We start from the raw sequence: 14,717 nt of genomic DNA, 5'->3' as shown, positions 1-14,717 counted from the left end.
ATCAGTGATGGACATTCGTGGGAATTTCGGTCATGCGCACTGAAGCGTATGATCAATGCTAAGTTACAGGGAAAGAGACAAAAACAAAAAATTTTCTCTTAATCTACATGAGTATAGCTAGAGAAATACGTAGGGGATCTTCGATAAGTTAATTTTTGTGTGATTGGCGAGCATTTGAAGTAGAAAGTTTAATTTTGTACAAAACATGGGAATTTCCAACATGCGCCTCTTTTTTGCGCTAAAGATACATCTATGGTAGCGGGCGACATGTAGCTGTGACGTCAGCTTACGCATGCGCAGAAAAAAATCCCACGTGGGAAAATTCCAGTGCGCATGACCAAAATTCCCACGTGTCGATCACTGGTTTACACCAGTGACGCTAGACAGAGCCCTCAGTGCACCGGGAACTCCTCACTCCACTATAGATGGCGTGCAAAATCACTAACAGTAATTTATCACTGTGATCACAAAATCACGATCACGCTCGTGATTAAACTCCATTCACGACCGTGATCCGAAAGATGGCGTTTTAGTAGCGGTTCACGTTAACTGTGATCGTTAGTGTTCCGCTAATTCCCTTCAGAGGAAATTCAAAGAAATGCGCCAAATTTAAATTGTATAGTAATGTAGTCTAACAATAAGAAATGAAAAAGGCTGGGTTAGATCTGGGTTATTGTTTAAAGATAACAAAATAGATCATTTTGATGGTTTTAAATTAGTCTTGCTTTTGAAAATATCTTTTCGCCAATTCATCTAATATTTTCTACTTTGCATATTAAAATATATGGTACGTTTTTACTTATAATAACTGCTTTAGCTATAATTGGCTCTTCTAATAATATGTATATTGCGATGCGGGAACAAAGCGCGGAACCGACTTATGTGGACAACGCGCCTCTTTTTGCGCTAAAGATACATCTATGGCAGAAAGCTAACGCATGCGCAAAATGGAATCCCACGAGGGAAAATTCTAGTGCGCATGCCCAAAATTCCCACGAATGTACCGAACGACGCCTGGTTTGGAATTTGAAATATTTGAAATAGGTTCAAATTTATATAGATATATTACAAATTATGAAATGTGAAAATACTTTTCTTAATAAAATAAAAAAAAAAAGTATTTTAAAATATATTTTTAATAAATCAATTCTATTTTTTCCTTATATTCCAAGTACAAAAAATACGAAAATTTTGTTATGAATAAATGTAACATATTATTATTATTCGTAAAAACGAATACTATAGACATCGTTACACATAAATTATAAAAAATATAAAACACATTCTTAGTTTTTATAAACTGATAATATGTTTAATATTATATATGAATGTAAAAGTAAAACAAAACATTATAAGTTTTAAATATAATATTTATGTGTGAAGGTCGAAGTTGTTACGGATTGATCGTTTTTGGTTCAAGTATCGATATAACACAATAGAAAAATTTTGTTTTACAAAATTCATGTTCCCAAATATGATAACAAAATAAAATAAAAATTCAAAAGTTTTCATGAAACATACGCATTTAAGGTAAAAACTTAAACAAAATTGTAATATTTCTGTTATAAATATCTAATACCGATATTTACGTTCCTCATTGTATACGTCTACAATAATTTTCTAATTTTTAAAAATCGTTTGCTGGTTTATTTGTTATCACTGAACTAAAATGATGATTCGAAATTCTAACTGAACATTCAAGAACAACTTTCAAACGTGCATGTAGAAAAAAAGTTATATAGAGGAGCTCGTTAACTTGAATATTTCCATAATATTTAAAAATATGGAAAAACTTCATTTACTAGAGTTGTAACTATGACTACCACCATACTGAACAACTTTCGTAAATAAGATCTTTCCATGTTTTCAAAAATAAATGGAGATATTAAAATTGGTTAAAATTATTGGGCCATCCAGTATATAACGAAATTAATTGCTTAATAGTTTATGTAAATGAAATTCATTCTTGGAAGATATTTAAAATGAAAATATTGTTTATCAGTATAGGATACAAGTATTAGCTATTTACATTTGGTGTTTCATGTGTTACTGTTTTACTTATTTATATGTGTATCATAGATCCTTATACGTAATAAATTATTGATATTACAAATTCATTACATGCAGGAAGTATACACTTCGCTGAGAAACATCGATGTACATTCACACAATTCGCGAGTATCCGTAGTGTACTTTACAATTTAATAAGTTCAACAATATAATTACGATATTAATCTTCTAATAACACAAAATTGAAGATATCAGCCTATAAAGTAGTCAATTTTTAATGTACAGACCTTTGTTCTTTTTTATTATAATATTTTACAATTAGATACTTGTATGCTTTTGCTTAATATTATGGATTATACAATTTTTATTCATATCTAGATGAAATTTGATTCGACCAATTTTTAAGAAAAAAATTACCTCTTAAAATTGTCGCAAAAATTTTGAAATAATATTTACATACCTGTGACGATAATGAATATTTTATCCGCTATCTTATTATTGCACTTTAATTTACGAATTAAAATTATAGAACAGTGGTTCTCAACCAGGAGTCCACGGACCCCAAAAGGGTCGTAGATAGATTTCTGAAGATTCGTGAACTTGCACACAGAAATATTAAATATTTATTTTTGTTGCAGAAATTATACCTAAAAACGAAATGAAATGTTCATACCAAGTATGAAGTATCACAGAACAAAAATTTTGATAAAATCTAAACGCAAAAAGTCTCCAAGGATTTTGATATTCCTTGAAAGAAATCTTCGTCTTTGACATTAATTTTAATAATACTTGAACGTTATTTTGAGAGAGGAGGAGTCTCTGTTAGACTACCAAGGTCTGTAAAACAAATAAGTTGAAAACCGTTGGTGTAGTTAAAATGAACTACTTTTGTTCCGATATCTTCAATTCCTGGCAATAAATCTCTTTTCTTTTGTTAAAACAATACGCACACGTATATGCCTTCGTACATGTGTCTATTTATACAGATACATGTATATGTTTATATGTATATGTAACAAATTGTATTACCTAAGCCTCGATGCACACGAGAGGTGCATCGTCGTTTCTATGTTTTTTCTTGCTTCGCAATTGAAACAACGAAGCCAGACAAGACCAGCATTCCTATGTCTGTCTCGGCTGTTTCAAATTACAAGAGACAACATAGAACGTACCACTCGTATGCATCTAGCATAAATTAGACGCAGAGTTTAGATAAGATTTTGTTCTGAAAATATTGAGTAAGTTTGTAGATAAATTTTCTATAGCCATTATTTTATATTTAATGAATGCTGTCAGATGTTCGTCTTACTGTAATGTAATGGACATGACTGCAATGAATGATAGGAATCGTAAAATATAGACACTTCACTTCATATCCAAATTGTCAGGAACCTCACAATTTCATCCACAATTCCTGACAGTAATCTGTTATTGTCACCTTTACCTTCGATTACCAAATTGCGCGATGATCTCTGCAAAAAGACAATTTCGTCAGAAACGTTCGATTGCCACGTGCCAGTTGAAGGAATTATTTTCCACTCACGTCATATTTCCATAAAAGGCACACATGATGTCCTTTCAGAGATTGTCCATAGAGGGCCACAGTGTCGCCAATTCTTTCCACAATAATGAAATTGAACTTACAGCAGATGAAATTTAAAGTGTAACGAAAATCTCGGGAAAGAACTACGTCCTTTTTGACTTTGTATATGAGTCCAGTTTTAAGTATTAATTCTGTCGGTATGTCCTTGTGTGAAAAAGGACGGAACATAAACGTACTACATGGCAGCGTCATAGTAAAATCAATTTTTTCCTGTAAAGTACTTTCCTTGTTTTCTATCATGTACGTAAGCGTGCCCCTCAATTTCTGAGCAAATGTCACATCTGAAATTATGATAGTAAATTTTATTTCTTTACTAGTCTCCGAAGGCAGTTGGAATGGCACTTTTATACCAAATTCATCTCCAACCTGAAACAAAAAAAAATATGTTACAAGGTTTGGTCGTTGTACTTAGTAAATATTGTATGTAATGTAAGGATTGGTAAATTTAAACTGACATGCGATGAAGGCCTTAACTGTAAATTAGCATAATTTCTCTTTATTTAAAGCTGCCTTGTGCTAACTTACATTTCTCATTAATCTTAGCGAAGATGTATCTAGAACATCAAAAACTAGTTCCTTTACAGGATTTTGACAGTAATTCACAATCTGCACTATCGCTAGTAACTTATTTGACTCTTGAGGAATTTGTTCCAAGTAATACGTCATTGAAATCACTTTATCTTTAGCTAACTCTTCGTACGGATTCAATAATTCCGTGAACGGTTTTTTCTCATCGGAATTTGTAAAACTGTATCTCAAGTCTGGTAATATTTCTTTTGACGGAGTCGAGATTCCTGCTGTTTCTTCGTAATCTGAAGATTTCTTGTCCCTTTTACTTTTAGACTTCTTTGACTTTCGATGTTTTGTGTCATCGTCAGTTTTCTTATGCTTCTTTTGGCTTTTTGATTTTTTATGTTTAACATCCTTCTGTTCCGAATCTTTATCACCGAACACCTGTGTATATTCATTGATAACAGAAGACTGAATATTTTCCGAAGGAATATTATTTTCCAACCACATGTCGGCAAGTTCCAGCTGATTGTCATGTCGTTTCTCTTTAATTTCTTTAACTTTCTTCTTAGACTTCTTGTGTCCCTAGTAAACAATACAATTTTGTTAAACCGGAAACAATACTTAAGATAAATTACATCGCATTATACAGGGTGTTCGGCCACCCTTGGGAAAAATTTTAATGGTGGATTCTACAGACCAAACTAAGACGAAAATCAAGAATAGCAATTTGTTGATTGAGACTCCGTTAAAAAGTTATTAACGTTTAAAGTTGCGCCTGTGAGACGGGAACCGTGCGCGCTGCACACTTTAACTTTAAACGTTAATAACTTTTTAACGAAGCCTCCATCAACAAATTGCTATTCTTGATTTTCGTCTTATTTTGGCCTCCAGAATCTCCTATTAAAATTTTAAGATCAAAATTTTAATATTAATAATTCACCTATTATTTCATGAATTTAAACAAATCTTAAAAAATCAATGTGCACGAGTTCAGTATGATTTTAATAAGATAATTAACGAGTAAATATTCTTTAATTTGTGTTATAATACCACACGTGTTTAACAAGAATTTTGAACGTAAATCCTCCTTTCTTTGAAAAAATCTAACTCAGACCCTAAGAACTCAGGAAGATTTACGTCCTTTTTGATTTTTGGTAAAATAATTCAGCCACCAGTGAATGTTTCCGGAATTCAAAATTTTAATGGGGGATTCTAGAGGTTAAAATAAGACGGAAATTAAGAATTGCAATTTGTTGATTAATGCTTCGTTAAAAAGTTATTAACGTTTAAAGTTGCGCCTGTGAGACGGGAACCGTGCGCGCTGCACACTTTAACTTTAAACGTTAATAACTTTTTAACGAAGCCTCAATCAACAAATTGCTATTCTTGATTTTCGTCTTATTTTGGCCTCCAGAATCTCCTATTAAAATTTTAAGATCAAAATTTTAATATTAATAATTCACCTATTATTTCATGAATTTAAACAAATCTTAAAAAATCAATGTGCACGAGTTCAGTATGATTTTAATAAGATAATTAACGAGTAAATATTCTTTAATTTGCGTTATAATACCACACGTGTTTAACAAGAATTTTGAACGTAAATCCTCCTTTCTTTGAAAAAATCTAACTCAGACCCTAAGAACTCAGGAAGATTTACGTCCTTTTTGATTTTTGGTAAAATAATTCAGCCACCAGTGAATGTTTCCGGAATTAAACATTTTAATGGGGGTTTCTAGAGGCTAAAATAAGACGGAAATTAAGAATTGCAATTTGTTGATTAAGGCTTCGTTAAAAAGTTATTAACGTTTAAAGTTGCGCCTGTGAGACGGGAAACGCGCGCGCTGCACACTTTAACTTTAAACGTTAATAACTTTTTAACGAAGCCTCAATCAACAAATTGCTATTCTTGATTTTCGTCTTATTTTGGCCTCTAGAATCTCCCATTAAAATTTTTTCCCATGGGTTGACCGAACACCTTGTATTGAACTGTTTAAGACACAAACAAGTAAATAGAATAGAAAGTTACTTTTTCTTTTTTGTTTCCTTTAATTTCAGTACTTTCTCGAATCAAATTGTTTTCAAGAACTCTATGCTCTAGGACAGGCAACCTTTCATCTTCCCTCAAAGGCATATCTAGGTCAATATTTAGAGCTCTGTGAGGATCATTCGCATCCACTTTATCATAATCATCGCTATCGCTTAGTTCTGCACCGGGTGGAAGTTCACCTATACCTGTATTCACCACTTGAATAGGATAATCATCGTCTTGTTCGTCTTCTGAGGCAGATTTTTTATCTATTCAAGATTGAATAATTAAAATTAATTGTCAAGCATTTTGAAACACGAATGGGGATTAATATAAAATTTTAAACATACTTTTCTTGGATTTCTTCTTTTTTTTACCGTGCACTTTATACCTCTTATGACTGTTTACGATCTTTAAAGAAACCGGAATATCCAACTCCGCGACAGGAATGTTTTCAAACTCTTCGTAAATGTTCGATGAATTGTGATATGATCGGGAGTTCTTAAACGTGCCTTTCAAGTAATGTGGGTTGTTTTGTTGCTCCAATTTTCTAGCTTCACGACGCTTTTCAAGCTCTTCTGCCGACGGCTCATTAAATTCTCGTTTACAATAGGAATCATTTGTTTTATCTGTTTTAATAAAAATATCATTCATATCTAAATCTTCTGAATCTGAACTTTCTGACGGTGGATCGTTAATCCATGAATCTAAGTCCAGATCCTCAGGAATTGGCACCTAAGGAAAAACAAGATAGTTTATAGAATTTTATAACTCACCTTTATTATACAGGGTGCTCAATTTTAGTCCATGAATGCAAATTATTCGTAAATTATCCACTATATAAAAGAAATAGTTTACACAAAAATTTAGTAGCTTCGAAGGGAGCATAGTTTTTGGTTTTTTTTTTTCTAAATAGACACATTTTTTGTTATGCTAATCGATACAGCTCGTTATTATTTTTACCATACAAGACAATCTTTATATAACTTATGTAAGAAACGTTCTTTGTATGTACAAGAAATATATTTCAAGTAATCGTTACCTTTCGTTGTGCTTTGGGTGCAACAGGATTAAGTTCACCTTCGAACGCTTCCATAAGCTCTCGTGCCAAGCCAGGATTTTCTTTCAAACATTCAAGTAAAACCAGTGCAGAACTGGATCTTTCTTGAACCTCTAAATCCCCACTGCACACAAAAGCTGCTATTTTATCTTTCAGTTCATAAATCTATAAAATACAAAACCGTTTACGTATTCTCACAATGTGCCAATTCTTGACAAGTATTATATAACATATCGTAATTTACATTATAAGAGTTCTACAAGAGTTTTATAACAGTTTGAACTTAGTTTAATGTATTTGTGGCGCCACCTCCCCGCAGACTGGGCCTAGAGGTGACACCTAAAAAAACTGAGGCCATGAGAGTGGCAGGACAAACCGGTTAGGCTGTCCTACAGGATGACACAGGTGCTCACCGGGCATGGTTGCTTTGGTGAGTACCTGTGTCGAATCGGGAAGGAGGCGATGACGGTGTGCCACCATTGTGGAGACCCCCACGACACGGCGCAGCACATGCTGGAAGCCTGCCCAGCGTGGGCAGATGAGCGCCGTGTCCTGGAGCAAGAAGTTTGAACGAACCTCTCGCTGGCCACAGTAGTTGGCAAGATGGTGGCCAGTGAGAGGACATGGCAAGTGGTGGCCTCCTTTTGCGAGGCAACCTTCGCCTCCTGGCCCCCTCCAATAGCCCTGAGGTCCTGAGGGACCTCCAAGAGCTGGGGCGGCCCATCAACGTTCGCCTCCGGCCATCACGTCGGTGGCCGGGGGATGGATGGGCCGCCCCTGGTGGCTGCAGGTGCTCGGTGCAAGAGGCTCGAGCACCAAAGGCAGTCACGAGGCCGCGGGCGTCGGGTGACCTGGCGTCCTCATTGTTCGCTCTCACTGTCTTTGGACATTTTGACGCAATATGTCCGCGTTCTCTACATACAAAACGCTTTACACCGCGATCTATTGTTGGACAATTTACACTCAAATAATCACGTTCGCCGCAATTGTAACAGCGTGTCTTCTCGCTGACGTTGCCATCCTTTCATTGTCCTCTTGCGTAGACGTTGTCAAGCTTCTCCGTTCTCGTTGACGATGATGCATAGGACGTACCCCGATCCGGAAGCGTCACTTTCTCGAAAGTACTCAATAAATCGTTAATCGTTGTCAGTCGCTGAATACGTGCCTGATGGCGCAATATTTCCTCAGGAATACCCATCAATTATGTACTCTAGTATTTCTTCATCAACTCGGTTAGCCATAATAATTTTTCCATGTACGTATTCATGGAACGACTCACCTATTCTCCATGTACGCTCTTCAAATCCCTTTCTCAATATCAGTCTACATTGCCTGTGATGAAACATGGATTTGAGTTCGCTAAGTAGACGGTCGAATGGCATGGTGATGTGTTTGGCCTTAGAATGCAGCCACTCGAACGCTCGTCCCTTTAGTCGCATGTCCTCCGGTTGATACGTCGTTCTGAGCAACCTGATCTGATTTTCCCACATTTCGAAATCACCCTGACTTACCGTCATAGTTGCTCAACAAATCCGCCATGATGGTTATGTTCACTCGCGGTAGCATACTCGGAATCGAAACGTCATTTCTATGGTTGTTGTTCACCAAAGCAACGATGCCACTACCCCTGTCGCTTACATCAAGATGCCACGCTGCATCGGTTGCTGTAGCTCGATGTTGCTGTTTACGGCCACGGTAACCGGACGCAACGTCTGCCGCCATTGCTATTCGATTTCTGCATTTTGCTGATGATGATCTTTGAGTGTCCAAAGCTGTGGGGGAGGTATTGCACCCCCCGCCGGCCCCCACAGCATGAGCCAACCTCTCCTCCAAGCGGTGGACGCTGAGCAACGAGGCTCTGGCTAAGTAAATATGGGTCAAGTACGGTCGTGGGAGAGGAACCCATGGTTTCAAGATAAAGTAAGACTCTAGAATAAAAGTCCTCATAGTGCAGTAATGCCTTGGAGTCTTGGACTACCCCACCTCATTGATATGTCAAGTCATTCAGAGGGTTAGTAGTTCCAGGACTCGCAGATCTTGGTTGTGGTGAAATCACACCCAACACCGCTGGGATAGGCACACTCAGTACAGCAGAGCAGGACAGCACCAGCTGTATCCTGGAGCTCACAATAAAGGAAGACAATAACTGCATCGGGACTGATGTCTCCTCTCTTCCTTCGTCTTCTATCCACTATCCTGTTGGATCAGCTTCCAATGTACAAGCAAGTAACTCGATTTTTGAGCCTATGCTAGACAACCCATGGCATCATCAACAACTCTTTTAACGCTGGTATTGTGAATCTGTTCAAGTCTCTCGTCGCAACATTCTTTGAACGGCATGCACTACGATGTTCACCATCTCGTACAGACTCTGATACGTTGTCTCTTCTCTCTGTCCTCGCTTTGCATCGTTTCACTATCTTCACTATTCTCCAAAATGCTCCCTTGCTATTTGTAATCCCTGACGAGCCCCCAAATTATGTAGGATTTTTGCAATGGAGACTTAACTATTGGAGGAAAATGAATTGAATATATATACATATCAAACACACCGCAAACATTAACGATAACAAAAACGCACATGTCTCGCTCGTAGCCCCAACCCCCCAACCTAATCACCCCCCCCCCACATCGTTCACTACATCCTTCACTCCTACAAGAGTAAAGTAAGCCATTTTACCTAACACACCATTAAAACTTAAAATCGAAAGTAATGTTCACATAATTTTACAAAGTGTACAAAAAAAATGAAGGATTCACTGTTCATTTTACCTGGTTCATTTTGTCAGTATCCTCATACATTTCAGCTGTACATAATGTCGCTGTAGTAAGTTTTAAAATGTTATGAACATAAACAGCTTGAATATGCCCTGGTAAGCTAGAAGCTTGCGATCTTAACATCGACTGTAACGTTGCCAGAGGATCTTCTAATTCGCTGTCAATTTAATGCATTATTAATTATATTAAAATATTAATTTGAAACAATCTAGATGCATCGTACAATACCTGGAGAACTCCCCACAAATCCATGCAGCGGCATATAAAACTTCAGACATCGTTGCTCTTGGCTGACCTGTTAAAAGGTATGAATTCTCTAGCAGTAAGGCACATTGTTGAACTGCATATTTTCGTATAGCTTGTACACGAATTGCTACGTCAAGTAATTGAGTCGCTACTAATGGTCCATGTTTGGTACCTTCCATTCGTGTAAGTTCAACCAATACAGATATGTACCTATAAACATAAATAAGTATTATACAAATCGCATAGCCGAATAAAAATTAAACACTTTCTATATATCATCGCTTTACCATTCAAAGTAAGTAACAAATTGATAATTATTTTGCGAACAGATCTGAATAATTTTCGAGAGCAGTTCGTCTCTGTAAGCAGTGCCCTCAGCTTTATCCATATGCACCATTAATTTCTTAACTATTTCCATTAAATTTTTCTTCGAGACCATTCCATATAGTAAATCCAAGGCACGCAATCTTATACTTTCATCTTTATCATCCAAGCATTGCATTATAAGATCTTTGTGGGCTTGCACGCTCTTAGGATGAGTCTTCAAAATTTTCGACATTGCTAGCAGCCCCAAGTACTTCAAATTTTGATCAGAATCTTCTATCAGTATCCTTAACTTTTGAACACACAACTGTATTGAATCAGAGTGATTTGGCATGCCAGATGAAATCGAAATTAATACAGCTATTACTGTATTTATACATTCGTACAATAGAGACATTGCTGATGTACTAAAAACCAGTAATATTACGTAATTAGTACCAAATTACATATTTCATGTATGTATTGCTATACTTACATAATTGACAGTTTAGAAAATTAAAACAATAAAGAAGTTACAACAAAATACTGAAAGATTACGAAAAAAAAAAATATTCAAATAGAATTTAAAAGCCATTATACAAGCAGCAATCAAATCTGCTGGTGCATTGTATATCGTTATAATTATTGATAAAAATACATTAAATACCTGTGTATTAAATTTGTAAGGGGTTCTATTAATTTTTTGCCAAGCCTAGGTTCTAGAGGTGTCAACGCGCCAAACTGTAAATATAATTACAATCTAAGAAATATAAGACATAATATACAAATATTTCTAAACATAATTTACACAACGTACAAAGTAAACGCTCACAGGTAAGTATGAAAAGTAAACACAGGCTACTAACGCATACTGCAACTAATATCTATAACTTTACTATATTCTCGTGAGAAAAATAATCAACTAGTATGAAAACCTTGAAATCAGGTCAATTAGTGGTTGAGTGAGTCGCCGACCCATTTTTGGCTCAATCAGTGTTATAGTGGAGAACTGAGCACGTGAAACAATACCAATATTACTTGGCTCATATATATATTTTTAACCAGTTAGCTGTGATTGACGAGTATACTCGTCGTGGCGAAGTGGCAGGATTTTGTGTCATGACGAGTATACTCGTCGTGGAGAAGGGGCAAGATTTTGTGTCATGACGAGTATACTCGTCATGGAGAAGTGGCAGTATTTTGTGTCATGACGAGTATACTCGTCGTGGAGAAGTGGCAGTATTTTGTGTCATGACGAGTATACTCGTCATGGAGAAGTGACAGGATTATGTGTCATTACGAGTCATGAAGAAGTGACAGAATTTTGTGTCATGACGAGTATACTCGTCATGGAGAAGTAGCAGGATTTTGTGTCATGACGAGTCATGAAGAAGTGACAGAATTTTGTGTCATGACGAGTATACTCGTCACGGAGAAGTGGCAGGATTTTGTGTCGTGGGTGTTTTGGGTCATAACGAGTATACTCGTCATGCGTGAAAAATAGTGACCATTGGCTATTTAAATTGTAATTTTTGTGGAAAATAAAACTTATTCTCCAATTTCAATTTCCGATTTTCGCGACACATATAGATGCGCACTCTCAAAAGGGGGCGCCACAGCTAACTGGTTAGTAGCGACACTTACTCTGTGATTGACGAGTATACTCGTCATCGTTCGATTTTCGCGACACATATACGTGCACACTCTCAAAAGGGGCGCCACAGCTAACTGGTTAATCTGTTTCACCTTATTTTTATAAAATCGAAAAATAGCATCCACTCACCAGTTTAATAATTTTTATTAGCATCCAGTTATTGGTAGACGTTGTCATGAGCTTGAAAAATACAGGTGCTAGACTTAAATAGTTTTTTGGATTCTTTCTTGCTAATTCGCAAACTACATTAACTGCGGCGCTTTGCACGCCGCTGTCCGGATCTTCCAACTTTTCTTTCAATCTTGGAAATGCAGGCCGTAAAGCCTCTGGAAATCGTAAGAAAACTTTGTACATCATCAGTACAGCTTTCTTACGCAAGTACGGCTTCGTAGATGTTAATAATGTCATTATGTCGTTAACTAAATCGCGTGCAAGATCTGAGCTTATGAAGCAAGATAGACCGCTCAGAGCCAAACCAGCGTCGTACTGATTTTGGCTGTTCAAGTCTTTACGAATCATGTTGGTAGTCAACATCAAAAGCTGTAATAAATTATCACATTGATTACTATATTATAAAATCGATATTACATTATTTAATATCGATTTTAAATAACGTCATACTTCCGTATCCGCATGAAAACTCTGACTTCCCGCTAAATAACCGATTCGTTTATATGTAAATTTTGCTGATGACATCACTTCGATTATGTTGAAACCAGCCCAGCTAATATCATACCCCAACATTTGAAGCTAAATAAATTTAAATAAATTACATTAGTAATATACAAAATTTAACCGATTAGAAATTATGCGCACGTTAAACTTACATATGTTAGCTTCGCTACAGCGTTCGCTTTGACCGCAACATTGTCTTGTCGTAATTCTTGTTTGATCTCTTCTATACATTGTGCAATATATTTTGCCTATAATAACATCGAAATATTTATTAATAAAAACGAAAAGTAATTCAGATCCTTAATGAAAGTACGAATGAGGTTAGGTCGTCGTAATTGATATTCGAAACCAACCTACGATACATAATTATTAATGTACCTCGTTTTCCTTGTTGTTCCTAATTCCACGTACTAAATCCGTCAGATTTTTGTCGAACATACGTTCGAAATTCCCTTTTACTTTACGAAGAGCCATAATGGCATTTAAAAAATAGATGATATATTTTCAATACCGCTTAAAAGGTTTCTTTCCACATCCGTCCAATATTCCGACTTAATCGGATAATTTGCTTTGATTACATTACCGTATGTTAGAAACCTTAAACATTAATCACAGTCTTACATTTACATTTTTTGACAGATCGGCGGATAAGAAAGTCTTTCGACGATCAAACCTAAGAACTATCGCAAATAGACAAACTACTCAACATTCCATTCATTAGACGAAATTCGCGCAAACATAAAATTCCCAAGTTTCGTCAAATTATAGATTTGCTAGTTACAATTTATCTGTTTCGATTGGTTACCTAGTACGAACAGTGTCACTATATTATAGTTGTAATTAATAATGAAACTTAATAATATGGTTGTGAATAAAGAACAAATTTATAGAATATTTTTTAATATACAAAATATTCCATTCAAAACAAATCACCTAATTACATATTTTCTTTAATTGTGACGGTACAAAAAAATATTTCAAACATAATTTGAATAATTTTGAATAGATTTGCTAGTTACAATTTATCACTATATTATAGTTGTAATTAGAGATGGCGTGCAAGATCACTAACGGTGAGTTATCACAGTGATCACAAAATCACGATCACGCTCGTGATTAAAATTTAATCATTAAATTTCATTCACGACCGTGATCCGAAAGATGGCGTTTCAGTAGCGCAGCTTAGTACAAATGCGCCAAATTTAAATTGTAATGTAGTCTATTCAATGAAAAAGTCTGCTTAATTGCATATTTTGTACATTTCAAATGTGAAATTGTTTCAGACGATTGTTTAAATAAATGATAAGTTTGTTGCCACGAAAAGGTATTGCTCAGGTGTAAAACACTCGTTTTAAAATTAAGAAAAAGTATAAAATCATCAGAAATGAAAATTCTTATGTTCATTTATATGAAAACATACATATTATACATTTATATATGTTTTTATATATTAATATGACATTTTGTATATATTTATATTATAAAGAAATAAGTTAGAATTTAAAATTACAAACAGGTTAGTTTTGCGTATTTGTTGAAAAAGTTTACGAACATTTATGAAACGAATGTTGAAACAATGAGAAATGAAACTTATACTTATATCTATTTATCACTTTTAATTTTTCCTTTTCTTTCTCTTAATAAGAAAATTATGATAACGTTGCTTTTAGAGCATATTATAATATAATACATATTGTACAGTCTAAGGGCATAATTCGTGAAAAGTGAAGAGAACGCTCGCCACCAATCAAAAACGATCACGAAGTACTACGGATCACTGTGAAAAATCACCATGACTGGGACTGAACGTGATCGGATCACGAGTGATTCAAAAGTAACAATTCAC

At 35.4% G+C, this 14,717-nt stretch overlaps 1 protein-coding gene across 1 annotated transcript; it reads right to left on the bottom strand.

Moving 5' to 3' along the window:
• Positions 1-1,642: 1,642 nt before the first annotated feature.
• LOC122403081 (AP-3 complex subunit delta-1) lies at positions 1,643-13,538 on the bottom strand. The gene is made up of 14 exons (XM_043406386.1): positions 13,250-13,538; positions 13,024-13,119; positions 12,818-12,946; positions 12,326-12,736; positions 11,210-11,283; positions 10,527-10,970; positions 10,222-10,449; positions 9,988-10,150; positions 7,198-7,380; positions 6,506-6,890; positions 6,156-6,424; positions 4,139-4,708; positions 3,554-3,979; positions 1,643-3,482 (listed from the first exon to the last, which is right to left on the bottom strand). The coding sequence occupies exons 1-14, from the start codon at positions 13,343-13,345 to the stop codon at positions 3,381-3,383; spliced, it is 3,576 nt and encodes a 1,191-aa protein (XP_043262321.1). The 5' UTR covers positions 13,346-13,538; the 3' UTR covers positions 1,643-3,380.
• Positions 13,539-14,717: the final 1,179 nt, after the last annotated feature.

Source organism: Colletes gigas, unplaced genomic scaffold (genome assembly GCF_013123115.1).
Source record: "Colletes gigas isolate AHSC1104 unplaced genomic scaffold, ASM1312311v1 Colletes_gigas_Sc00043, whole genome shotgun sequence".
Lineage (NCBI taxonomy): Eukaryota > Metazoa > Arthropoda > Insecta > Hymenoptera > Colletidae > Colletes > Colletes gigas.
This window is presented reverse-complemented; position numbering and strand designations above follow the sequence as displayed.